Below are 26,086 nucleotides of genomic sequence, written 5' to 3'. Positions count from 1 at the left end.
TGGCTTCTTCAAAGGATACACGCGTTATTCTGTCCCCCCACCATCAGCATCCCATTATAGTATTCCCATAAGCTCTTAATTAAATTAGCCAAAAAAATATATTTTTGTAATAAGAATGGTAAAATAGTAATTCACCATATAATTACAATTTCACAAAGTGTAAAATTACAATTTCTAAGCAAGATCTTAGAAATTGCAATTCTCTCCAACCAAACCATTGAATTGCAATTCTATCGCCCGTTTGGTACACTGTAATTTGATTGTAAAGAAATTGAAATTCAATGAACATGGTGAATTACATTGTTTGGTTAAAGGAAATTACAATTCAATGGATATGAGAAAGAAAAAACAGATGAAATGACACTATTACCCTTGATTATTATTACCTAAGGATATCTTAGTCTTTATACCACAATATAATTTGAATTCTTATTTTATTCTTACCTTATTCTTTTCCCACCGAACACCTGTAAAGTTTGGTATGAATGAATTACAATTTCATCGTAATTTCATTCCTACCAAATTCTCCATAAATTAATAAATGTGAGAGATTGCGGACATTTATTGGTTGGTGTTATTGCGGACATTTATTGGTGAAGTCGTGTTAGTGAGAGGTACTAGTGTTGGATCCACTTGCTCTTTGATCCAATAGAGAGAGGAAGAAAGAATGATGTGGAAATGAACATACTAGCTTGTGATTTACATCATAAACATAAAAACTCAATACCGTCTTTATTAATGCTCAAACTCACACCCTCCTTTATGAGAATGTAATTTTGGTGCCATTAGACCACAAAGTCTTAGCTAGTATGAGAATAGTAAAATGTGTTTATTTAACATATTTTGAGCATTAACTTGCCGATAAATAAAGGTTAAAATACTATTCCTTCTTTCCCATTTTACATATCTAATTTACTGTTTAATGGTGAAATTATTATTATTTTTTTAATTTTCTTTTATATTTTAAAATTATTTTTAAATTTGAATTGACGTGTTTAATAATACTTTAATATAATTTTTAAATGTATAAATTTTATACACTAATAATAAACTTAGTATTATGAAAATTAAAATTAATTTCAATTAAGTTTCGTTAATTAAACCAAACACATCAAATAAAGCTAATGAAATATATTAAAATTTCAAAATTGTCCATAATTTTTCATTCAAATCTAGGGAAACATAAACAAAAAGGGTTTAAAACCATCATTTTATAAATATATCTCTTGTGCACAATTGCACACCAACATTTGACCATAAATTAAGTTACCATAATTTATATTATCTGATATACTATGTTAAAGATACCAAATTCTCATTTCCCAACCTTAAAAAAAAAAAAAAAAACTATAATATGCGTAATCTCCAACGCGTTTAAAGACGCGCTAATGTCTCTTTTGTGTACGTTTTTTTTTTTGTACTGAAATTTTTGTAATAGCGAGCGAACAATATGGATTGCATCACCTCTATAAATGAAAGAAATGAAGGAGCCAAAAATGGAAGAGAAATCCCATATTTCCTCAATTTCATTCGAGCTTTAATTTGAAGCTGGTATGTAAAATGCTCCAAACTCTCTCTCTCTCTCTCTCTCTCTCTCTCTCTCTATCTTCAATGCGTTTCTTCATTTTCATTTAATTATTTCTCCCTTTTCTGGTAAACAAATTAATAATGATAATAAATAATCTCTGCGGGCATGATTTTCTGGTATGAGAAAACGTCAAAACATCTCCTTGTTGTTTTCTTCTGCATTCTACAACCTTCCAGATCATTCCATTTTACTGAAATGGAAGATAGGGATTAGAGTTTGTTTATATATTAATATTTGATTAAATATCCCACCTACCTTCCTCGCAATAACGTGCATATACATACATATAAACCCCATTAGAAGCAGAATCCCAAGAGATTTTCCATTAATTCATTTGTTTTGTTTGCGCCTGCAAAAACTGCATATTGGTATAATCTGCGTTCCAGCTTTAGGGTAAGATGAATGGAATATAAAGTTTGATCTTCCTTTCCCCCCCCCCCCCCTGCATTTTTGATGTTTTTCTCCGGGTGAAAGATGCCATTTCCTTCCACCCAACAGCTTGATCTTTCTGAATTATGAGATTGTGTTTTTTCAGGCAGATAATATTGTTCCCGATAAAGGATGAATCAGTTTTGAGCATAAATATGATATAAAATATACATATATATACATATATAGCAACTTTTAGTTGAAATGAAAATATTTTAAATATTGAAAATTAAAGAATAAGTTTGTTGTTGGACTTTATATTAATGGTTATATATTATATATCATTGAAAGATATGTTTCATCTATGAAGACTGGTCTGTATATTTATGTTTATATATTATATATGCTAACAATGTTGAATTATATATAGGTTCATCAAACTGACCTTAATGTTCGAACCTGCAAACTTCTAAAGGATTGCACCGTACTTGAATACGATTGCACCACAAGGTTCTGTAGCGGTGCAATCATGTAGTAGTTGCGGTGCAATCCTTCAGAAGTTAACAGTTCGTAGGTTAAGATGGGTGGGTTATTACCTGATTATGATTATATATATATTCTTGGTTTTGTTTTCTGGGTATTTGATAAAAGTTTATTGTTCATGTGGGAATGTATGGGTGATTGAGAGGAATATAAAATATAAAATATATAGATTGAAGACTTTTAGTCAGGATGGAATAGTATTTATGGTTTTGGTTTGGGGGTATTTGTTAAAAATTGATGGTTGTTGATGTGGGAATGTGATGTTGTATTTGACAGAAGAGTGAGATTGAGTAGGGGAGATGGAGGACACTGAGGCAGCAAGGTATTGGTGTCATCAGTGTTCGAGGGTGGTGAACCCAGTGATGGAGGTGGAGGCTGTGAAATGCCCGGTTTGTCAGAATGGCTTTGTGGAGGAAATGGGATCTGCAGCAGAGACAACCACCAATGATAACACCAGCAGCAGCAACCCTTTTGACTATGGAGGCTCTGAGTTGGATGGTGCAATCTCGCTATGGGCGCCCATCCTGCTAGGAATGATGAACAATCCCCGTCGCAGCAGGCGCAGGTTCAGGCATCTGGAGTTCGAGGGAAATGGCGATGAGAACAGGAATGAGAGCAATGGCAGTGGGCGTGATGGTGAGGGCATGGGCATGGGCATGGGCGAGGGCGAGAGTGAACGTGATGTGGAATCTATGATTCGTAGGAGGAGGAATGCGGTGATTCTGCAGCTTCTGCAGGGGGTTCGGGCTGGAATGCTGGCTGAATTGCAGAGTTCTGGAGGGGGAGGAGGAGGAGGAGGAGGCGGGGAGGATGATAGGGGGGAGAGTAGAGATGGTGGGGGAGAGCGGGTGATATTCATAAATCCCTTTAGCCAAACCATCATTCTCCAAGGAGGTTATGACCCAAACAGTAATAACCCAGGGCCAGGGAGCCATCATCATGCAGCTCCTTCATTTGGGGATTATTTCATGGGATCTGGTTTTGACATGCTGCTGCAGCATTTGGCTGAGAATGATCCAAACCGGTATGGAACCCCGCCTGCACAGAAGGAGGTGGTGGAGGCGCTGCCCACCGTTAAAGTCGAGGATGAGTTGCAGTGCGCTGTCTGTTTGGAGGACTTCGAGATTGGTGCAGAAGCAACAGAGGTGCCCTGCAAGCATAGGTTCCACAGTGGCTGCATTTTGCCATGGCTGGAGATGCATAGTTCCTGCCCAGTCTGTAGGTTCCAGCTGCCTGCCGACGAGTCCAAGCGCGAGGCTAATGAGTCTAGGGATAGAAGAAACCAGATTGCCGCAGAGAGTAACAGAACTGATAGCGGTAGAGGTGAAGGCGGAGGCGGAGGCAGTGGTGATGCAAGAAATGAAAATGGTGGATGGTTTTCCGCCCCGCTTTTGTGGCCTTTCAATGTCTTGTTTTCATCCCAATCTAACAATGGTGGTGATTCACCCCAAGCGGCGCTGCCTTCATCTAACTCTGCAACGAATTCTGCTCCCCCGGGCTCTAACACGCTGGAGGATTAAATCTAGTATCACGGGTTTTCAAAAAAAAAAAAAAAATCTAGTATCACGGTTGCCATTGCCATTGCCCTTGACAAGAAGTCTTGCGCTATGAGGTGTGCCTGTAATTTGCACTTGCTTTTGTACATAGTATTGCGTTTTTGCCAAACTTGAATGTACTTTTTCCAGCCTGCAATTGTACAATGGGTTCTTTTGCCTTGTTGTTTCAAATAACTAGCAGGAAATCTTTTTGTCTGTATAGTTTCAAAGTTTTGGGATTCGTCTTGCATATGCTTTCAATACTGCATAGAAATCAGATAACTTTGGATAGTATTGCTAACAAGTTGAGTTCAAGAACAGGTAAACTCACTTCATAAATTTAAACAAGCAAAAGATTTAGCCAATATTCCAGCTTTTCTAGGCTGGAAATTTGTGCCAAGCTGGGAAGTGGAAAGGTTTAATACCAAAAAGGGAAAGAAAGGATAAGAAAAACACGAACTTATGGCATCAACTGAGTGATGCGTTCTTTTTCAACTAAAAGTTTAAACCGGTAGTGAGTTTGCTCAAGAAGCAAAAAACACTTCCCTTGTAGTTACTTCACCGTGACAATCTTGACTACAGAAGCAGCTCCAATGCGATGAAGGGCAACAGCAGAGTCTCCTTCCTTGCAGAACCCCTTGGTTTTGGCATGTTGAAGGGCGAAGTCTAGTGCTTCTTCTGTTGACTCTTCATGGGAAGCCCTTGCAGATCCTGCACACAGGATAGGGACTAATCCCCTGTATATAAGGCTGTGCCTGGCTGGAGTCTCGTCGCTGCAAGACCAGTCGAAGGAGTCGGTCTTGATCTCAGGGACGACGACAGAGAGTATAGGAAGCCCGGGCCTGTATTTTGCCACCAGTTTCGCAGTGCTCCCTCCTCTGGTTAGAACCAGGATGAGGGCTGCTTTTGCAGAGTTTGCAGTTCTGACTGCAGAAGATGCAAGGCTCTCTAAAGGGCTCATGGGAACAGGTGCGTTAGTCATTATCCTCTTGAACACATCTCCATAATCAATTGTGCTTTCTGCTTCTTTGCAAATCTTGGCCATTGTGCTCACTGCAAGCTCTGGGTAAGCCCCGGCAGCTGTCTCACCGCTAAGCATTACACAGTCAGTCCCATCAAGAACGGCATTGGCAACGTCTGTTGCCTCAGCTCGAGTTGGCCTCGGAGACTTTATCATGGATTCCAACATCTGTGTAGCTGTGACAACAGGCTTCCCTTTGATGTTGCACTTGTAAACCATTACCTTCTGAGCTAAGAAGATCTTTTCAATTGGAATTTCCATTCCCAGATCACCACGCGCCACCATGAATGCATCAGAATTAGCAAGAATTTCATCAAAATTAGCTACACCTTCTTGGTTTTCAACCTAAGATAATTACAACAGCATGTCATTCCAACATCAAGAAGTATATGTGACAACAGAACAATAAAGGTAATGAAGTAATCAAACAAAGGGGGCAGATTGAAGAGGAATCATATATTTGATCTTAAGCTTATTATTATATGTTGTCTACACACAGCTTAACAGTCCTGAGATGCACAACAACAATCAAAATGCAATTGCAAGATAGAAAAATTAACTTTGGTGCACTTTGAGAAAGAGTCGAACTTTCTGAGCAACTTGAAGAATTGCATATATCCTAATATTTGATATGAACTAATCAAACAAAGGCCACAAAGTAAAGATGAATGATATATTTGACCTAAGCTTATTCTTAAATATTGTTATACACAGCTTAACAATCCTGAAATACATAACAACAATCAAAATGCAACAGTAAGGTCAGAAAATCGACTCGAGTGGTTGAGCCAGATCTTTTTGAGCAAGAGCCAAACTTTATAGCCACAACCTGCACAGCTCCAGATTAGTATGCAATATATAAAACAATCAAGAAAAGTTTCTAAGATTCAAAGAAAACAAACCTTTGACATAAGGAGGATATTCTTAGCATGATGGCCCAGCACTTTTCGGACCTCCACTAGATCAGAACCCTTGCGTACAAACGACAAGGCAATCATGTCAATTTGGTTAGGGACTCCCCACTTCATGATGTCATCCTTGTCTTTTTCTGTCAAAGTTGGCAGATCCACAATAACCCCAGGGAGATTGACATTCTTCCTCTCACCGAGCATAGCAGTGTTCTCACAGCGGCAACGCACCAAACCATTCTCTCTGTCACAAGACAGAACAGTGAAGGTGATTGTGCCATCTGCACAGAGTATAGCACTTTGCGGTTTTACATCCTCAGCCAGCTTTTTGTAGCTCATACAGATCATATTCTCATCACCCATGATGGTGTAATCAGTGGATATTGTAATCTCTTGGCCCTGTGTCAGTTGAATGGGCTTGCCATCTTTCAGAAAACCAGTTCGAATTTCAGGTCCCTATAACAGAGAAAAACACAAATATAAAAGTCAAACCTCACAATGTGCGCATCTCGGCCTACTGTTTTGACCGTTCAGAAGCTCATCAAATTAGCATTTGAAAAATTAATCAGAGACATGAAAACGAACAGATTCTCGGCCTACTGTTGACCGTTCAGAAGCTCATCAAATTAGCATTTGAAAAAAGTAATCAGAGACAGGAAAACGAACAGATTATACGATATGATGCATATTGCGATCTGCTCATAAACTACAGATTTTGCACACTGCAACGAGCCAATTCAAGCAAAAGATTAAACGCTGAATATGCATAAGGTATATCTGCGGATAAACGATATGATGCATATTGTGATCTGCTCATAAACTGCAGAGTATTGCACACTGCAACGAGCCAATTCAAGCAAAAGATGAAACGCCGAATAGGCATGAAGTGTATCCGCCGATCAAGGATCAACGATCAACAATCAAATCCACGTACATATATATATATATATATATATATATATATATATATATATATATATATGTATGTATGTATATATAGTTATATATACCTTGGTGTCGAGCATGACGGCGCAGATAATACCGGTGTTCTCCATGGCCTGGCGGAGGTTGTTGAGCGTCTCCTGGTGGTACTCGTGAGATCCGTGGGAGAAGTTAAACCGAGCAACGTTCATGCCGGCCCGGAGAAGCTTCTCCGCCATCGGAACCGCGCGGGACGCCGGTCCGAGCGTGCAGACGATCTTCGTCTTGGGGCGCCTCTCCCCACTCACTCCGCTGTCGGCATTCGCAGTCGCCATTTTCCTTGGATCGATCCTTCCGGTCAGCTAACAAATAACTATCAATATACAGTTATTATAAACCAGTGTTGGTAGTGATGAGAGGGTGACAAATGTCATATGTTAATCTGTTTGAACAGTCTGATGTGGGCCCGGGGTGAGATATGAAAATGAAAAGTGTACCCTCTCCACTATTTTGGAAAAAAATGTTTACAGTCTCTAATGAGTTAATATTTTTTTTTAATACATTGGATTGTTTAAATAAATCACGAGTCACTTAATAAATTTTTTATAAGAGGAGAGATTCATCTCTACTCTAGCTTGAGATAGATGTTGTTAGTGGGAGTCGAAATACCACACTATTATTGGAGTGTTGACTTTAGATCAGGTGGTTGATTCTTTGTGCACACTAACATTTGGCATTGTCTGTTAAGCTATTGAGTAATCGTGATTTATATTCTCCCAAATGCTCCGTCAAGTGAGGGGCGGGACCTTTGAGGTTGGATACTCAACATTTTGGGAGAAAGATTGTAAGAGTGAGTGTAAGATCTTTTTATGATGGAGTTTATCTCATTTTTTGTCACCTGACTACAAAGAGAAGTGTTTTTTTTTTTTGTCATTTACTTGTATTAATTAATTTTAAAAAATGTTTCACCTTTAGTTCTAAATGTCTAAAATATAAATGCATTAAGAATAAAGTTTGGTAATTTAGTATTTCGAACATGCAGGACTAGGGGTTGAATGCTTTTTAAAGTAAAAAATTATAAGTGTAATAAACCAAAGTTGATAATAAGAGGTAAAAGAAAGTCATTATAATTGTGTGATCATTGAAATAAGCTCTTTAACAATATAAGGAGCAAAGAAAGTTAAAAAAAAATGCAATAATTATTTTCCCTTTGAATATCAGAATGTATATGTGTGGGGTAGTTAACTAGTTATTAAGATACCTACAAGTACGGACGTCGGTAGAGTTTCATGTAGACATTAAACATTAACTCAAGCACAGTAGAATTTCATGTAGGATATTTCTTTTTGCAACAATTTCATGTAGGATATTAGACATTAACATGTTGACAGTAAAATAATTTTCATTCAATCGTGAGACCAAAGAATGTAGAAATGATAATTTTAAAAAATAAATTCGAAAACACAATTATCATTTTTTAAAAAAGAACATCATCATTAGTTTCTTTTTTGGGGGTTCTTTGCAATTTTTTCCATAGACAGAGAAGAAAGAGGAGAGAGTTGAGAGTTCTAATGCTATTTTTTTTCTTCAAAATTTTCGATAAAAAAAAGCTATAAGAAAAAAACAAAACTTTATAATGCTTGTTCACCAACACTACTCAGCGAGCTCACAGGGAGAACGTTGACCGTTGAGTGGTTGCCAACTCTTTTCTTTTTCTCTCTTGATCCATCAATAGATTTGCTCTCTATAGTTCCGTACACAGTAAACATAAAGCTGATAATGATAATGTGGTGAAGTCACGTGTATTATCTCGGATTTCGCCGTCGGGCACTGGCTTTTCTTGAAGATCACGCGACTCTTATACTTTTACCATCTAAATGTATAATTCTTCTTCACTCCCCCCCCTCCTTTTCAATTCAAGCTACGTAGTACGAAAACGATGCCCTTTTTTATAATCTTTTTTTTTTTTTTTAATCCAAACTAAGGAGGAGTACTAAATCAAGAAACAAAATATAAAAATACAGTATACAAAACGTAAAGGAAACAAAATTCTATTTATTTTTTTGCTAGTTTATATTCTTTCTTCTCACCTCAGGCAATTGACGACGCTTTTCTAGCTTTGTATGCCTCAAAAAAAAATGTTTTTTTTTTTTTTTCAAACAAATCCTTCACAGTTCATCGTGACCTTGTGTTCCTTGTGGTAGCTCCCTGTCCAGCATCTTTAGTTTATCTTCGAGTTCCTATACATTTGTGTCATTTAACACAACATTAATTAGAAGTTGTAGAAGAAAATTATCTGGGTAGGAATATATGGAAAAATATTTGATGCAAGATCAATGTATAGATGTTATATATCGGGTGATGAATGAGGGAATGCCACATCATTTAAAAAAAATTAACATTAATCGGGTTCTTCTTTGCAAAATATTTATTGCTTTCTAAATTATTATACTTTTTATTAGGAAACTCTTTATTTTTTATTAATAAAATCTAATAAAATAGATATAATAATATTTTTCCTTATTATATAGGTAATAAATAGGTTTAGGAAATGAGATAGATTTTGTTAATAAAAAAAGATTTTGTTAATAAAAAATAAAGAGTTTTCTAATAAAAAATATAATAATTTTAAAAATAATAAATATTTGGCACTGAACGGACCCGATCAATGTTGATTTTTTTTTTTTAATGATATGACATCTGCTCATTCACCGCCTGTGTATGGCATCTGGCAGTGCACTAAATATTTTCGATACATAATCGACTGAAATTACAAGAGAGAAATTAAGATCACAATCTTTTGGTTTAGGATCGGGAGAATTACCTTTAGCTTTTCTTCTGAACAGAGAGCTGGTGTAGATAAAACTGCAAGATATCTGTATCCACAAACATGAAGTTAGATGAAAAGAGAAGAATGGGAAAAGCGCATGCAACTCAAAATTCAAAAATATAGAGCTAGAGAGTAATAGAGATTAAGAATCTTACTCGCACCGGCTAGGCTCATCTACACTATTTACCTCGTTTTTCAACCCACATCTTAGTTTGACCTGCAGAAGTAACAAAAACACAGGACAAAATAGGAAATGTGAAGAAAACTCTAACAAAGTAATTTTTACATGAAGAAAAGAAGATCCACATCTGTAAAAACTACAGAATAGATGGATGGAATTGTTCCATTTCAACAAACCAATAAAAGGAATAAACACAGAAAGTATGCTTCTTTTTTTTGACAAGTAAATAAAGATTAAGACAGGAGATACTACTGGCACACTGTTTTAAACTATGTCATAGTTTTATTGTCTTTGTCCATCTATGGTCGTAATATTTCAGTTTCTCATCAATTTTTAGCTGTTCCTTTAATTTTATTTTTGTTTTAATCATAATGAGGTATAAAATGTGTTGATATTTAACCAGCCCCTTAACTTGACCATTGAGACTGTGTGTCTATTATAACCGGTAGAGCATTGGAGAGTAACTGTTAACGTTGAAGTAACTTGCAGCAACATAGTACATAAACTTCACATTACAAAATTAAGAAATATGGGATCAGACAGAAAAGGGCAAAGATTATTATTACCTTTAGACTCCTATCTGGCCCATTCCAGCAATTATCTCCATTTGAAAATTGCATGGTTCTGTATGAGTCCTCAAATTTATCCCAATTCCTTAAATGACAGATCTCAAGTAAATAAGAACAAATCTTTGCATGCCAATTAAAAAAAAAGGGTTAAAGCTTAAACACACAAAATGCACATTTCAAAGTACAAATATGAAATATCAGTCCTGCCAAACCCAGAATGAAATGAACTTTTTCTTTATTTCCCCCATATGATCCAAACATTCCCATAACAAACTTTGCAGGACCCCATGCCAATGTGCGAATATATATAGCTCTGCCTCAAGATTATGAAGAAAGATTACTATTGCAAGTGAAAGTTCCAATACATAACCAAAGATAGCGAAGAGATATTTAAAACCACTCGTCAATTGCCTTTTAGTTTTTCAGCGGTTTACTAAGAGGTACAGTGATGCATAAAGTCATAGAACATATATATACCATAAAGATGTAAAAAGCCCTACCCCAAATAAGTTGTACTATACTCATCAACTTGTGTGGCCTTTTTGAAAGGGCAAATCTTGTATGTGTACCTGAAGAAAATTTTATAATAGCCAACCAGGAATTAATCAGAACAACTAAACTAGATTACTAGAGAACACACGATGCAAAATAATTAATGAAATAAAGGTTAAAATGAGAAGTCTGTAACTTGTTTTGCTTGATTTCAAAACATTGACCATGGAATGAATAGAATTCCTTCTCTGGCCCTGTAACAAAAATTTCAGCTTCAGGATAGGAATGTAATATTTTGAGGAAAGAGAAATAGGGAAAAGTAGCCCCCCCCCCCCCCCCCCCCCCAAAATAAAAAATAAAAAAATTGGTTGTGTAGATAAAATTCATAACACCTACCAAAATCACGCTTTAGCTTCCTTGTCAACTTAGATATTCTTGACTGAATTTTTGTCCACTTGGCAGTTGAACCATTATATTCTTTGCGTACACGTGCAGCCTCTGCAGAAGTGAAGTTAAAAAAACATGACCATTTATCAACTCTCTTTAAAGAGCAGAAAAGCACATGGATCCTCAAATGCTACCAGATATGTCTACTGGAGTTTGGAACAATTTAAAAGTCTTAAAAATCTTCTGAGCATTTCTTTTTATCTTCTCCAGCCAAGGTGGATTGCTTGTGCTAGTTATATCTGAGCAAATTTATTTTCAATTAGAATAGTGTATGCAAACCAAATTTTAGATGTAACAGGCCATGATATAGACCATAGAAATATTGTCCCACACACCTGATAAATCCAGTTCATCATCTGATGATGAACTTGAATCGTGATCTTCCCCTTCAAAATCATCCCCATGATCGTCAGTATCATCATCAGATAATAATGACGATGAACTTGAATCATGATCTTCCTCATCCATTTGATCTTCAGTGTCAGCTTCTGAATCATACATATTGTATTCTTCATCATGGTCACCATGATCATCTTTATTAGCCTTGGCCTCCCCTGTTTCCTGCTCAGCCTTCTTTCCTGTCCAACGAGAACCAACAACACGGCCCAACTCTTCCCTTGACAAGGACTCAGTATTTTCAGTAGCATCTTTCACCTAGAAATATCATAAAATTTATGGCCATAACAACAATGACAAAGCATAAACTTGTAATTTGATAATTACGGAACTATAAAGTGACTATGGAAAACATGTTTCATAGGCCAATCTGTAGAGCATTATGGGGCTAAAATATGTTCAAATCCACACCTAAAATGAGAAATGATGTAAACCTTCAAGTAATTTGATAGAAATGGAAAAGGAAAAAACATGTAGTAACCATCTCCTTTTAGTATGCATACAATCTGAAGCAACATGAGACTTGGCACAAGTTCTAGTATAAAAGAGTGAAGTCAATTTGGCCATCTACCTCACTGCTCCTAAGATCAGCTTTATTTTCACTTGCAGACGACCCCTCTTCTATCATAGCATGCTATACAAGATGAAACACAAGTTCAGTTATTCATTCCGAAGACTGATGATGATATTGCTCTTCAAATTTGTCCAGAGCATTAAAAAAAAAATACCTTGGGGGAGTCCTCTATCACCCTGCCTACATCATCACCAGGGGTTTCATCCATTATTGAAATGTCACTCTTATCAACTTTGTCCACTTTACTGCTATGATCTTCTACCACATTCTAATAGCAAAGTGTAAATAAGTAATGGATGAAGAAATAAACACTTAAAGAAATTTATATTAAATAATTTTGGTGATCAAAAGTTTTCCTTAACATATGAATGAATTTACAGGATGATTAAACACAGGGAATTGTACTGTCAAATGATCATAAGCATGAACTATTCATAGAATTATGCCCATTGATGATGAGCTAACTTTATCATAGGGATAAAAATTTTCAAGGAAATCCTTCTCCATATCCTATGATCAATTTCCAATCTATGGTAGATTAATTTTTGCAAGTGTGTTATTCAATTAATTTCTCTGTCCCACAAATCTTGTTTTCTTGGCTCTTGGGACAAAGTTTTAGGGAAATAAGTTTTTTTTTTTTTTTATAAAAAAAAAATGCGTAGAAGTGATATAACTAGAATACCCTTTAAGTGGATGAATGTAACTCACTAATGTCTAGCCACTTTTTAAATGAAGGGTAGAATAGGAAAATATATGTACTCAAATAGTTTTTTATTATTTTATTGGTAAGAGAAAGTTAATGGGAAATCTTGATATAAAAAGTGAGACAAGATGGGAAGAAGAAGAAGGGGGGGGGGGGGGGGGGGGGGGGGTAGTATTTAAGCCTACTTAAGTAAATGTAACCTCTAAAGCAGGAGCATCCTCAGAGGGAATCTTGCTATGGATGCCATCCTTCGCATTTTCAGCTTCTTCAAGATAATTCTCCCCAGTTTTGGTTACCTCCAACTTAGCTTCATCAGCTTCTTTCTTTTCCTTCTCCTTTTCTCTTTGCATTCGTTCTTTTTCCTCAGCCTCTTCTATCTGTTCCTTGTGCTCTTGATGAAAAGAAGTAAGCTAAAGTCAGTAGGAACTGTATAGCCTTTGGAATAGACACTTAAATATATCACAGATTTGTCAGATTATAAGACGAGTCTGGTGTAAATTTGCTGGACTAATATCAACAATGAATTCAACGAACTCCAAATGTCAAAATCATCAAAATTCATAACCATATCAAGCATTAAACATTTAATTAATCATTTTGAATTTTTGATTCACTTAACTTAGTTTTTATAATTATTTTTATGAATAGAATCAAAATATCATTCTACCATATTTTTTAAGAAATGCTACTATTTTTGCAACAAAAGTAACATCCATTTTAACTCCATTCTAATTACTCTTTGATATTTGTCTACCTTCATTTATTCAAATTTTTATACTCTATATATTGTGCGCATGATATTTTCTTTTAAAATGACAAAATTGAATCAAAATCATGGCATCACACCTGTAAATTATCAAAACTAAACTAGCAATCTGATTTTTCATTCTCTTGTGTAAGAATTTAAAATTGATCTGTAAAGAGAAAATGATGAAAATGCCTGCTGTCCCAACTCCCAAGTATGCCAAAGCTAATACCAGGATGATTACTGATCTACATTTCACTATTGTCAGTGGTAAGTATGCCATAGTTAGTTTGAGAGCAAACTGATATTAACTGCACCCATAAGAAGTTCCCGTGTTGCATTCCTCTCTCTCTGATATGTGTGTCCATGGAAATTTTATTTGAGGAAAAAAAAAAACTTTGATAGCAAAAGAAAATGATACCTTTCAACTGCTCAACTATATCTTTAAGTATCTTCTCCTCTTTTGTTAGCTTTGCTAGTTCTGCTTCCTCCTTCAAAATCGCTAGTTTTGCTTGTTCAACTTCCTGCTTCCTTATAATAACACCTTCCTGAAATATTGCAATTCTTTTCTTTAACTTATCTCTAGTCACCTTGCCAACCTCCCAACACATATCCGGGCACTTAGTTTTGCCACCATACTCATCACTCCCATCACAGCAATCTGCTCATGAGTGGCATTTTAAGTGTCAATACTCAATAGCAAATTAGCAAGTTCATAATGAAGTGTTAGCTTTGAGCTCCAAATAATTCGATTAAGATTGGTAGAGATTTATATCTTTGATAGTTGGCATGAGAGTATTACCATAATATTCAGTACCATGAGACAAGTTTTTGCAAGAGCTTAATGATAACCAGAAGAAGTTACTAGTGTATATACTTGGGCATGAATACAATTCATCATGTGAAGTTCACAGGCAAAGAAAATTTAGCCTGGCAAAAAATGTAATGATACCTGCTGACTTCATTGAGAAATAAAAATGATTATTAAAAACTAAAAACAAATACAAGAAGAAGAGGTTAGAGGCATTTCCATGAACTGCATGTCCTAAAATTTGCTGCATACAAATAGTTATCCAGTTGGCCAGTTGCTCATTCTTAGGAGTCAATATAAAATGGTAATACTGAACCAGCATCTGCATATTAGTTTAGTATGACCAAGGGATGTGAATAGATTAATGTGGCAAAATTCTTCACCATCTCTCCAGTTTCATTGCTGTATAAACATACAACTTCTTAAAGAGTAAATGATGAGATTGATTCACACATCACCATCAGGGGTGGAGGACTGGAGGTTCTTCTCAGATACACACAAGAGCCAAATTTCATCTGTTTTTCTAGTTTGCTCATCAAAACTGGATGGGTAATTAGTTGGTTATGTTTCATCAATCCATCCCTACTAATTCTTAGCCAATCTACAAGCTTGAGATCAATTTTGATACTTGAAGAATTGAAGTAAAGCCACTGGCCTAAGGGGTTGACAAGTAACTCTAAGAGACTAATTATGTATATAAGTAGTCCCAACCCAATGACTAAATAAATTCACTAGATATCACAGTTAGGCATTTCATTGTTTCAAAAGAAGCTAATAAATCACAATAGCAAGAATGTAAGGATTCATACCGCAGATGCCATCATTAACCATCGAGGAATTTATAAGGAGGGGCATATGTCCAGCATTCCGGCAATAAAACTTGCCATTGGGACATGCTGAGGTTCCTGCAAAATTGACCAGCAAGAGGAGTCAAAATTCTCACAACACAAGCATATATTTTGTGATCCTCACTTGTAGGGAAACAAAAACGCCAAAAACGAAATGCAACAATCCCAAATAGTTCCAATTGACATACAAACAAACAAGCTATAGAGAGAGAGAGGAAGACCTGGCTCATCCGAGCCATCAGGACAATCGCAGAAATCATCATTGAGCTGAGCCGGCGTGAATTTGTTGGATCCGTTTTTACATTTTATGGCAGCTCCGGATGACAATCCTTTATAGTACGTCTCATCTGTACACAAACACACATTACAACAACTCAATAAAACACACAAATAAATTGACGAAAACGGGGAAAGAGAAGCAAGCGGACCTTGAGGCGAGATTCCGAGAAGATCTCTGGACGGAAGAGAGGCCTCTGATCCGCCGATCAACGAAACACAAAGCAGCAACAACCACGAGAAGAAGAGCGGAAACCGTAGCAGCAGCATCTTCTTCTCGATTTAATCGAATGTGTAGTAGCCGTTACTTAAGCAGTAGTTGTTAGACTCAAAAAAATAGTATCTAAATTCTCATCAAAATTGGAATTCTGATGTTAATGTACCAATACGGTCGAACTGTGCTGCTCCGAAGTAAACCAAACGCGCGGAGGCGCAGCCGGATGATCGCGGCGAGGGACGGAGGAGGACTGGCGAAGTGAGGAGCAGGCAGCCTATCCTGTAAAATGGAAACTCAGAAGGCGGGGGTTGGTGCGAATTTTTACCAATTTGCCATGAACAAATGCTTTTTTATTTTTATTAGGGAAAATGACACTTTTTCCTACATATAGCATATTCCCCCCTTTTTCTTTTATGTAATCACTTTATTCCCCTTAATTATTATTATTATTATTATTATTATTATTATTATTATTATTATTATTATGTGTTTAAATCATATTTTGTTTTTTTTTTTTATGATAGTGCTTATTTTCTCTGTCTCATCTTACTTATCTTATTTATAATTTATTAATTAATTTAACTCATTTTTAGTTACTTCGTTAATTTTTTAAATTGTTAAATTAATTTTTTTTATGTTTAATAATATTTTTAATAAATTAAAAATAAAAAAGAAGTTAAATTATACGGAGTATTAATTTAAAGAAATGTTAACATAGTTTATATAATAATAATAATAATAATAATAATAATAATAATAATAATAAGGGAAAATGACACTTTTTTCCCCTTTGTTATATACTTATAGCACTTTTTTTTCCTAAATTATGTAAGTGACAGTTTTTTCCCCTGATATATTAAATGGACATATTTACCCTTAAAATAAATATTTCATTTATTTTTCTTCTCCAATAAATTATAACCACGATTTGAAAAAAATAAAATGCATTAAGTGTTGAATTTAGAATATTTTTAAAATAAAAAATAAAATTTTAAAAGAAAGTTTGAACCAATCGTTCAAATTGGATCCAAAATCGTGAACCGGCGGTTCAAAATAAAACTAAAACCGCGATTATATATACTTATATGTGAGAGTCAATATAAATGCAGAAAAAAACATACACTATTTGCAAATACTATAATTCTAATTTAAGCTATTGCTAGTAGTTGTTCCGATTTGAACCTCCGGTTCACGGTTCAGGATCCATTTTTTTTTCCAGTTCACGATTTTAATAAACGGAAACCCAAATATTGGGTTATGTTATGAATCATAACCGAAATTTTTTAATTTGACTGCTATAGTGTTTGGTTCAGTTCGAACCGAACCGTGGTCATCCCTACGTATAAGCAATAATTTGTTGAAGAAGAGAAATAAATAAAATATTTGTTTTAAGGGTAAAAATGTCCATTTAATATTATCAGGGGGAAAAACCGCCACTTCTATAATAATTGAGGGGGCAAATGTGAATGCATGAATAACTCATAAGGAAAAAGTGCTATAAACATATAACACAGGGGGAAAAAGTGTCATTTTCCCTAATAATAATAATAATAATAATAATAATAATAATAATAATAATAATAATAATAATAAGTGAAATGTCATTTTTACCCTCATATTTAACAGCCCTAACACTTATTTAATGGAGAGAGGGGAAAATATCCACTTAAAAAACAATTGAGGGGATAAAGTGGTTACATAAACAACACATGAGAAAAATATGCTATATGTAAACAACACAGGGGGAAAAAGTATCATTTTTCCTTTTTATTATATTATTATTAGAAAGAAAATTCATAACTACTATTTGAAAGTTTATACAAAGTAAACTATATTTTTATGGTTATCAAAAAAAAAATTATATTTGTATGTAATAACTGGCCAATTTAATTTATTATGAAAAATAATTTTTTATCTATTTAAATTTTTTTCTCATAAATTCTCTCCTGATGTAGCAATAAGTGTTCTATGTCCATAAATTGGCTTGACCCGATCAATTTATTTATAATAAATAACTAAATATCCAATCAAATAATGTAATGAAAAATTTTAAAATGTTGTGTAATATTACTCATTTGTCATGGCTCAAGTCGAATTAATTTAGCTAAAACTAATTCTTTTTTTTTTTTGAAAGTTACTGGTTCTATTACATTGTAATATCTGTTCATATACTTTCTCAACCTACTGAAACACAAAGAACCAATAACACCTCCACTGAGGCTCGAACTTATAATCTTCCAAATGGAAGTCCAACCCGGATACCATTGGACCACATAGTCCTGGTAGCTAAAACTAATTCAAATATTTTGCTTGTACAAAAAATTATTAAACGTTATCAAATTTTATAAAAGTGAAATATATTTGTCCTATGACTATTAAATATTTAAATTAGCTTTATATTCAGTTTACCTATTTTTATCACATTTAGTTATTTTAATTAAATTTTATGTAGACAACAATCGAAGTATGTTACAATTCCAATTTTTTTTTTTTTGAAAGCTACTGGTTTTATTACATTGTAGTATCTGTTCATATACTTTCTCAACCTACTGAAACACAAAGAACCAATAACGCCTCCACTGAGGCTCGAACTCATAATCTTCCAAATGGAAGTCCAACCCGGATACCATTAGACCACATAGTCCTGGTACAATTCCAATTTAAAATTATACAAATTTGAACACCTCATGGTGAAAATATATAGTTATGAATTAAAAATGTAATGCATTATTTATTTATTTTTATCAAACAAATTTGTAGAAGGATCGGATAAGGAAGTAACTTCATGGTTGAAGCATAAAATTGTTAATTGGATGTTGGTTAAGGAGATATCTTCATTTTGTTAAAATTAATGGTTGTTTTTTTTTTATAAGGAAGGGGGAGACCCTACATAAACACACTATTTGCCTCAATTGAGGTTCAAACCTTACACCTCCCACTTAGAGGAGCAACCTGATACCAGTGGACTACAAGCCACTTGATAAAATTAATGGTTGTTTTAAGTGTCAATAATAGTGTTCATGATGAGCTAAGCAAATGGTTACGCAACTTCACATATAAAATGGCATGTGAAACAAGAAAGTGATCCTAACTACTATTAACAATAGGGTAAATACCCAAAATGGTCCCTCGACTATAGCTAAATTCACAAATTGGCTCTCGATTTTCAATTTCAACCAATTAAGTCCTTAACTTTGTAATTTTAACACAATTTGGTCCTATGTCTATTTGACCGTTTGTTGATTGTGAATTTTGAGGATATTTATGTAATTTCATGGTCCATCGTCGGGTTTTTAAGGTTCTGATTGCATTTCCAGACCGCACTGTTACATTTTAATCCACTGCCGAAAGCAATCTACCAAATCCGGTTGTCTTTCTCCATCCTCTCTTTGGATTCAATGTAGTTGAGTTCGTACCAAAGCGAAGAAGAAGACGTGTTTCTAAACCAATGCAACGTCATCCTGGAGGGCTCCACGTGCTCCGACGAGAGCCGAAGTTTCTTATGGAGATCGTCGATCACGGTCAACAAACGATCAAATAGTATGGAGGACCAAATCGTGTCAAAATTACAAAGTTAAGGACTTAATTGGTTGAAATTGAAAGTTGAGGATCAATTTGTGAATTTAGCTATAGTCAAGGGACCATTTTGGGTATTTACTCTTAACAATATTCGCTTTTCATATCAATTAGAAATTTCCGTTCTCACATAGGGAGGGAGAGATTAATGTATTACTTGTGTAGAATCAGACCTACTTTCTTAAACATGACTAAAGAAAGACAAAATTATGTGTCAATTTAACGATGAATTATGATCACGCCACTTAAAAGATTGAACACATACTACTACAACAACATTTAAATACACGAGATTGTAAAATTTCTCATACGATGATAATATGCATACTAAATTTACATGATACCGGAAGTAAAAATACATGGTACCCTCAAGAAAACAAAATATGCTCTATCCCCAACAAGGGTGACCTAGTGAGTGAAATATCATTGTCCTACCACACGAATTCAATTATTATTAATACCCTTTCGGCCGAATCCAGTACACACCCTCAAGTAGTAGTTACATGTTTCCCTCGACACTCAAAAGAAGACATAACTGCACACACACATATATAAAGGATACAAAATTGCATGATCCTACCAGGCATCCAACACAAACCATTAACCCAGAACTACAAAAGCAGAACAAAGAAAAAGGTAACAGACAGGCCATTTTAGTTTTGACATGTGTAATAGCATACAGAAAGAACCAAGAATTGTCAGCCACTCATTTCTCCAATGGCATTTTCATCATAAAGGGGAAGATGGAGACCTTCCTTAAGCTGCATAACACAAGATTGTTAGAAGCATAAACACAAATGAGGATGTTTTAATTTCCCATGTACTTCACTCAGGACAGGGGACAGGGAATTCCTCACAGGAATATATAGGAAAAAGCTTAAGAAAGCTTGCTGATATATTGCCTACTTATGCATCTCAGAGGCAAAAGATAAGTAGATATAAAGAATATAATGAACATATGTAGCCCAATATTACAGATAAAGCCCCTAAAATCTGTAGCAATTGATCTGAATATGCATCTCAGAGGCACAAGATATTAGGTACAGAGAATATAATGAACATAAGTTGCCCAGTATTACAGATAAAGCCCCTAAAATCGGTACCAGTTGATCTGAATATGCATTTCAGAGGCACAAGATATTAAGATATATAGAATATAAGGAACATAACTGCCCAGTATATCACAGATAAAGCCACTAAAATCGGTAGCAATTGATCTGAATATGCATCTCAGAGGCACAAGATTGTAGATACAGAGAATATAATGAACATAAGCTGCCCAGTACTACAGATAAAGCCCCTAAATTGGTAGCAATTGATCTGAATATGTCAGCTACTAACCAAGCACTTTGCATGAGAAATGGCTGAAATGAAAACCATTGGCAAGCAGATCTGAAGTAATAAATAGTAAGTTAGTATGGGATAAGGCTTAATATCACCATTCACCAATAGCGTTCGAAAACAATTGGCATAGAACATAATTTCAACATTTGTGTAGGACATACAGCTGAGGGAACAATGTAAATTGATTTCAAGTTTCAGTCACCAGTAATGCGCTGTCTATGCTGCTGCTTCCCATCTCTGAGTATTCGGTCTAGCTTAACACCCAAATCCGTATAATGATAACAAGTTCGATAATTAAGTGAACCTCAAGAACTACTCATTTTTAAAGGAAAGGTGACACTGCACTCAAAGCCAAATAGAAGCTGGGAATGGAATTCATGTACTGTACAAAACCACATACTCATTCAAAAGTCCCACAGACATCACAACCCATAAAATACACAAAAAATGTGTGCACACATATTTGATTATATACCTCATGGCTCATGGACCTTATTCAAGCATTGGTTTGATTCATAGGGGTTCAGAAATGAAAAAACTTACATAACTTCAGATCCTAAAGCGTTGTTTGCATTGAAGATATTGACATTTTATTATTGCACAGTGCACAGAGATCCAATGAAGAAACCTGGGTAAGAACGTTCCATTTGATGCATTCTTTACTTCTCCAGCATTTCACACGGAACCATCAATTCATTTTCAGTAAAAACAACCACAGAAGAAATTCAAAACAATCAAAACATATTTGACATTTGCCCTTAATGTTTCACTGCAAAGAAGGCAACTTTATGGGATTACAACAACATAAACAAGGGCAACCCCAGCCAAGTTGGTATGGCTGTTGACTTAGTAACCACAATGTTATAAGTTCCACTACCAACGGGAGCGACCTATTGACCTTCTTAATTTGAGCCGGTCAGCTATGGGGCTGATTTACCTCCTTGTGGTCTTTTGACGGCTAGGATCACAAGGCTGGATTTAACCGGTGCACCCCTTGGGTATTGGCAGCAAGTTCCTCATCACTCAAAAAACAACAACATAAACAGCCACCAAAGATTATATTTAAGCAAATTTACTCATGTAAAGGTGGGGGAAAAACACTAAAAGAACTAGATACTATATATTGGTATAGCATGATACATATCAGTTATTGTATAGAATCATCTGAGTTCATCTTGAAAGACATGAGAGTCTTGTATGGAAGCAAAAGATGTTTGATATGTCTTATACCATCATTTATTCATCATCATTGTAAACGGGTAATAACAACATACAAACTAGTACGTACTACTATTGATTCATTTCTTAATCTTACGAATTTTCTTATTCCCCCAAACTTCCAATCTACCTGCCGGGCATCCGCAGGGCGCTCGGAAGATGAGGACGGTGCGGCCGTTGAGAGGCGCCATCCGCTTGAGCTCCGCCTCCAGCTCCTTGCGATCCTGGCCCAGGTCCAACGGTTTCGCCCCGTAATTGTAGAACACGTTCCCGTTGACGCTCGCGTCGGGCGGCAAATACTTGAGGCACTCCTCGGACTCGAGCTGGATATCGAACTCAACCGCTTTCCGCAATCCCTGGCAATTGGGGTTCCCGCATCGCCGGGAGCGCAGATCGATGATCTCCCAGGCGACGATCACGACGACGACCCCCAGGAGCGTCGCCAGGAGGCCGACGAAATACGCGACGGGGGCGTCGCTGATGACCTCCACGACGGCGTCGAACAGCACGGGGAAAACCAGGCACGTCACCGATTTGAAATAGGGGATAATCAGGAACCCTAGGGATCCCAAAACCAGGATCAGTATAACCGCATCGACAGCAGCCATGGGGGAGTGATCGCTGCAAAAGGGATGAGCTAGGAGATTGAAGCAGCAGTGATTCTTATTCCGGGACAGCCTGTTCTTGCTCTGGGAATTGGAATTGGAATTGAATCGGTTCCGGTTCCTGCGCGGCTCGAACGCCCGGCAAAACTCGATCAAACTCCGGCAATCCACCATGGGTAACCTCATTTCTTCTCGCCTCCCCCGCCCCGCTTTCGTTTATCAATCAAATTCCGCGGATTCTCGATTGGGAATACTGGGAATTGGATTCTAGAGATGATAATCGGATTCTGAAGAGATGAGAACAGGGACGGAGACAGAGAGACACGTATATTGGGATGCAGTTAATTTATATAGGTGCAGACTTATTTGAAGAAGAAGGGAAATATATGGATTTGGAGAACGGAAAAAGGAGCAGATAAGAAGTCAATTCTCACTGTTGATAGAAGAATATAGCAATTGCTCGTTTGCTCCGTACAATTTAGGCAATTCCTGCCTGTTAGGCCGCGTATGGTATATTCTTAATTTCTGTTACAATTTTCATTTTCATTTCATTAAAGCTTCCTTATTTTTTTTATTTCCAATTCATACTCATTGTCCAAATATGTTATTTTGATAAAATATGTTGTGTGATCTTAACCGAACCAACAAAAATCATAAAAGGTTAATCATCATAAATGGCTCATATTGACCACAAAATCATTGACAATACAATGTATTTACAGATAATGGGAGATATTTTGTATTGAGTAATGTTATATTTCTTTTTTATATCACCCCTAATTTTTCTTCCAAAAGGTCATGGTAACTTAAATGTCTCCCTTACTATCGCTGGTGAACTCAATCCCTAGTCATTCTTCCAATTTTTTACCTTTATGACTAGTTGAGCTGTCTATGCGGGTTTAATAAATTGATTTATATAATGTTGTTTGGCGCTGGTTTTTTTTTTTTTTTTTTTTTTTGGTAAATAGAAAATTAGAGAAAATAATACATATATGTTTATTTGTAATTTTTTATAATTTTGAAAGACGAACGTGAAAAATAAAATATTGAAGAATTGAAGTAAACATTGTCATAAAATTTTGCGTTTTGTAAAAAAAAAAAAAAAAAAAAAGTGTTATGTGAATAAAATACAATAAGTACACTTATATTAAGATACCCATTATCAAGACTATGTGGCCTAATGATACTTGAGTTGGATTTTCATTTGGAAGGTTGTGAGTTTGAATCTCAGTAGAGGCGTTTAGCATTCAAAAAATATTAAGATACCCATTTTTTCTATTTTTATTTTCTTAAAAAGAAATAGATTAATATTATGTTCATAAATGCACAATGCCCTTAAACATTAAAAAGTAAAAAAGGTTTTGAGTAGGTGCATATGATTCTTGTATTTAAAGGTCACGAATTCAATTTTTAATTATTGTCAACAATTTTTCAACTAGGTATGTCGCATATGATCTTCCTAATTCGATTTACATCACATGTATAATTTACGAGCTATTACACATGAGGGAGATTAGGAGATATACCAATGCACACTTTTGATTAATGTTTTGAATTTCTCTTGTCACCCTATAAAAAAAAAATATAGTTAAGAGTACAAATGTACAACTAATATAATGTGAGTTTGATTCATATATTTTCATTATATTCAATTCATGTAATTGAATGTATATTAAATACATTGTATATCACAATTTGAATGATTTATATTTTAATTCGGTCAAATATTTCACTTTTTATGCGATGAATCAATTTTAAGATTTTAAGTTGATTGAATTTTAATGTGATTATAATAAAGTAGGTAACAATTTTTTTGTTGAAAATCAAGTAGGTAACAATTTTAATTAAGAACAGATCATATAAAATTTAATGCTCTTAATATTAAATCTTTGTTGAAGATATCTTTGTATTATTTGTTTAATGATATTTGAATATAATTGTTTGCAAATAAATAAAATTGTGTCTGATGTGTATAATTATATTAAGTATTTTTCTTTTGTACTCAAAAAAATATTAAATATTTTATTTAAAAATTTACAATGCTGATTGTGATGGTACAATCAAAGCCTTGCACTAAACACATGCGAAACCCACACAAAACTCATTAAAACTCCATTAATGGCCTTGCTATGTCTCGTTAACTCATTCAATTGCCACCTATCACTTGTACTTCACAAATGGTTTTGTTTGACTTGAAATCTTAAACAGTTCAACTCTGATCTATCTCACTTTGCCTAAACGCTAAAACACATTGACAAAAATAAATGTTTTTTTTTTTACACTGAAACAATCTAAATTGATTTTCGTGACAGGTTCATACTTAATTTTTTAAAGTTCGACTCGGCTTAGCTTATTTCCACCCTTACCTACAATAATCTTGTTTATCCAACTAATCCCTCTTTCAGACGCTATCTCAAAAATTTTCTTATACTAATAATGGGGGAAAAGAAAAAGAAATTGTGAAAGGGTATTCGGAGAAGATCTATTGCACAAAGCACCAAAGTGCGCTTACTAGGGAAGGCAATATGGGAAAGGGCAAAGCCACATACAAAAAACTGAAATGCCGTGTGGGATGAGTCAGATCCCACGGGATATGCATATTGGATCCCATCTCTTTCGCGAAGAAGGAAATGGAGTTGCATTGCACGCACGTTTGAGCTTTGACTTTATGTTTATTTAAATAAATTGGTGTATTCTCCATTTCTCCGAACTATATGTTAGGTTGTTTTATTTGGCTACTAGCTCTTTTGAATTTTGTTTGAGCTTTAAATATGGACATTTTTTTCCCTTTTTTTTTGGGATTTTGGTTGAAGTCTGGTATTAGGGCCGCATTCGGCAAAACTTATAATTTATTTTGAACTATAAATAAGTTATTAGTTTTGATTGACGGGAAAGTTCACAATTATTATATGAGTATGCATTTTGGGTGAAGTTTACATTGCGATCATAGTTGATAAAGGACTTAATGAGATAAACTAGCATACGTTGTTTATAGTTAATCGACTCAAACTTATAGACTAGTATATAATTTTCCCATGGAATCAAATTTAGAATATTGTGATTTTCAATTAACTGATTGACTAATTTAGATGGGGATGTCACTATAAGTTACGAAGTATTAACTTTGTTTGGTAAACATTTATACAAAAAGATTACATACCATTAATCTTATGGGGTTGTCACTATAAGTTATTAACTTTGTTTGGTAAGCATTTATACAAAAAAAATTACATGCTATTAATTTAGAGTTTACAAGCTTGTCCGCACGGGTTTAGCTCAATAGTTCAGTGGACAGTATTTGAGAAAAGAGATCAAGGTTCGAACCTCGACAGCGGCAGTGTGAGAATTATGTCTGAAGTGGGCAGATTA

At 35.1% G+C, this 26,086-nt stretch overlaps 4 protein-coding genes across 11 annotated transcripts; 1 reads left to right on the top strand and 3 right to left on the bottom strand.

Annotated features, from left to right (window-relative positions):
• Positions 1-1,402: 1,402 nt before the first annotated feature.
• LOC109152411 (E3 ubiquitin-protein ligase RNF126-B-like) lies at positions 1,403-4,255 on the top strand. Of its 4 annotated transcripts, none has more exons than XM_019300081.1 (3): positions 1,403-1,551; positions 2,777-4,020; positions 4,056-4,255. In XM_019300081.1, the coding sequence occupies exon 2, from the start codon at positions 2,800-2,802 to the stop codon at positions 4,018-4,020; it is 1,221 nt and encodes a 406-aa protein (XP_019155626.1). In that variant the 5' UTR covers positions 1,403-1,551; positions 2,777-2,799; the 3' UTR covers positions 4,056-4,255. The 4 variants fall into 4 exon arrangements, with proteins under 4 accessions (XP_019155626.1, XP_019155628.1, XP_019155629.1 ...); XM_019300083.1 differs by having other exon boundaries at positions 1,449-1,555; XM_019300084.1 differs by lacking the exon at positions 1,403-1,551 and adding an exon at positions 1,644-2,002.
• Positions 4,256-4,351: 96 nt separating this feature from the next.
• LOC109152410 (pyruvate kinase, cytosolic isozyme) lies at positions 4,352-7,278 on the bottom strand. Its single transcript, XM_019300079.1, has 3 exons — positions 6,975-7,278; positions 5,959-6,420; positions 4,352-5,401 (listed from the first exon to the last, which is right to left on the bottom strand). The coding sequence occupies exons 1-3, from the start codon at positions 7,218-7,220 to the stop codon at positions 4,589-4,591; spliced, it is 1,521 nt and encodes a 506-aa protein (XP_019155624.1). The 5' UTR covers positions 7,221-7,278; the 3' UTR covers positions 4,352-4,588.
• Positions 7,279-8,595: 1,317 nt separating this feature from the next.
• Positions 8,596-16,291, bottom strand: LOC109152446 (glucosidase 2 subunit beta-like). 5 transcript variants are annotated; one of them, XR_002049384.1, is made up of 17 exons: positions 15,910-16,291; positions 15,703-15,828; positions 15,443-15,538; positions 14,244-14,483; positions 13,278-13,468; positions 12,529-12,642; positions 12,372-12,434; positions 11,740-12,058; positions 11,539-11,643; positions 11,354-11,455; positions 11,154-11,211; positions 10,966-11,034; positions 10,463-10,550; positions 9,871-9,932; positions 9,710-9,761; positions 8,976-9,125; positions 8,596-8,806 (listed from the first exon to the last, which is right to left on the bottom strand). XR_002049384.1 is itself a non-coding variant. In XM_019300145.1 (16 exons), exons 1-16 carry the CDS (start codon positions 16,025-16,027, stop codon positions 9,054-9,056), a joined length of 1,875 nt encoding a protein of 624 aa, XP_019155690.1. In that variant the 5' UTR covers positions 16,028-16,291; the 3' UTR covers positions 8,921-9,053. The 5 variants fall into 5 exon arrangements, 4 of the variants coding, with proteins under 4 accessions (XP_019155690.1, XP_019155691.1, XP_019155693.1 ...); XM_019300145.1 differs by lacking the exon at positions 8,596-8,806 and having other exon boundaries at positions 8,921-9,125; XM_019300146.1 differs by lacking the exons at positions 8,596-8,806; positions 11,539-11,643 and having other exon boundaries at positions 8,921-9,125.
• Positions 16,292-21,988: 5,697 nt separating this feature from the next.
• LOC109152440 (uncharacterized protein At5g19025-like) lies at positions 21,989-23,147 on the bottom strand. Its single transcript, XM_019300135.1, has one exon. It carries the CDS (start codon positions 22,901-22,903, stop codon positions 22,193-22,195), a length of 711 nt encoding a protein of 236 aa, XP_019155680.1. The 5' UTR covers positions 22,904-23,147; the 3' UTR covers positions 21,989-22,192.
• Between the last annotated feature and the right edge of the window lie 2,939 nt (positions 23,148-26,086).

Source organism: Ipomoea nil, unplaced genomic scaffold (genome assembly GCF_001879475.1).
Source record: "Ipomoea nil cultivar Tokyo-kokei standard unplaced genomic scaffold, Asagao_1.1 scaffold2403, whole genome shotgun sequence".
NCBI classification, from domain to species: domain Eukaryota; kingdom Viridiplantae; phylum Streptophyta; class Magnoliopsida; order Solanales; family Convolvulaceae; genus Ipomoea; species Ipomoea nil.
Note: the sequence above shows the minus strand (reverse complement) of the source record. Positions and strands in the feature narration are given on the sequence as shown.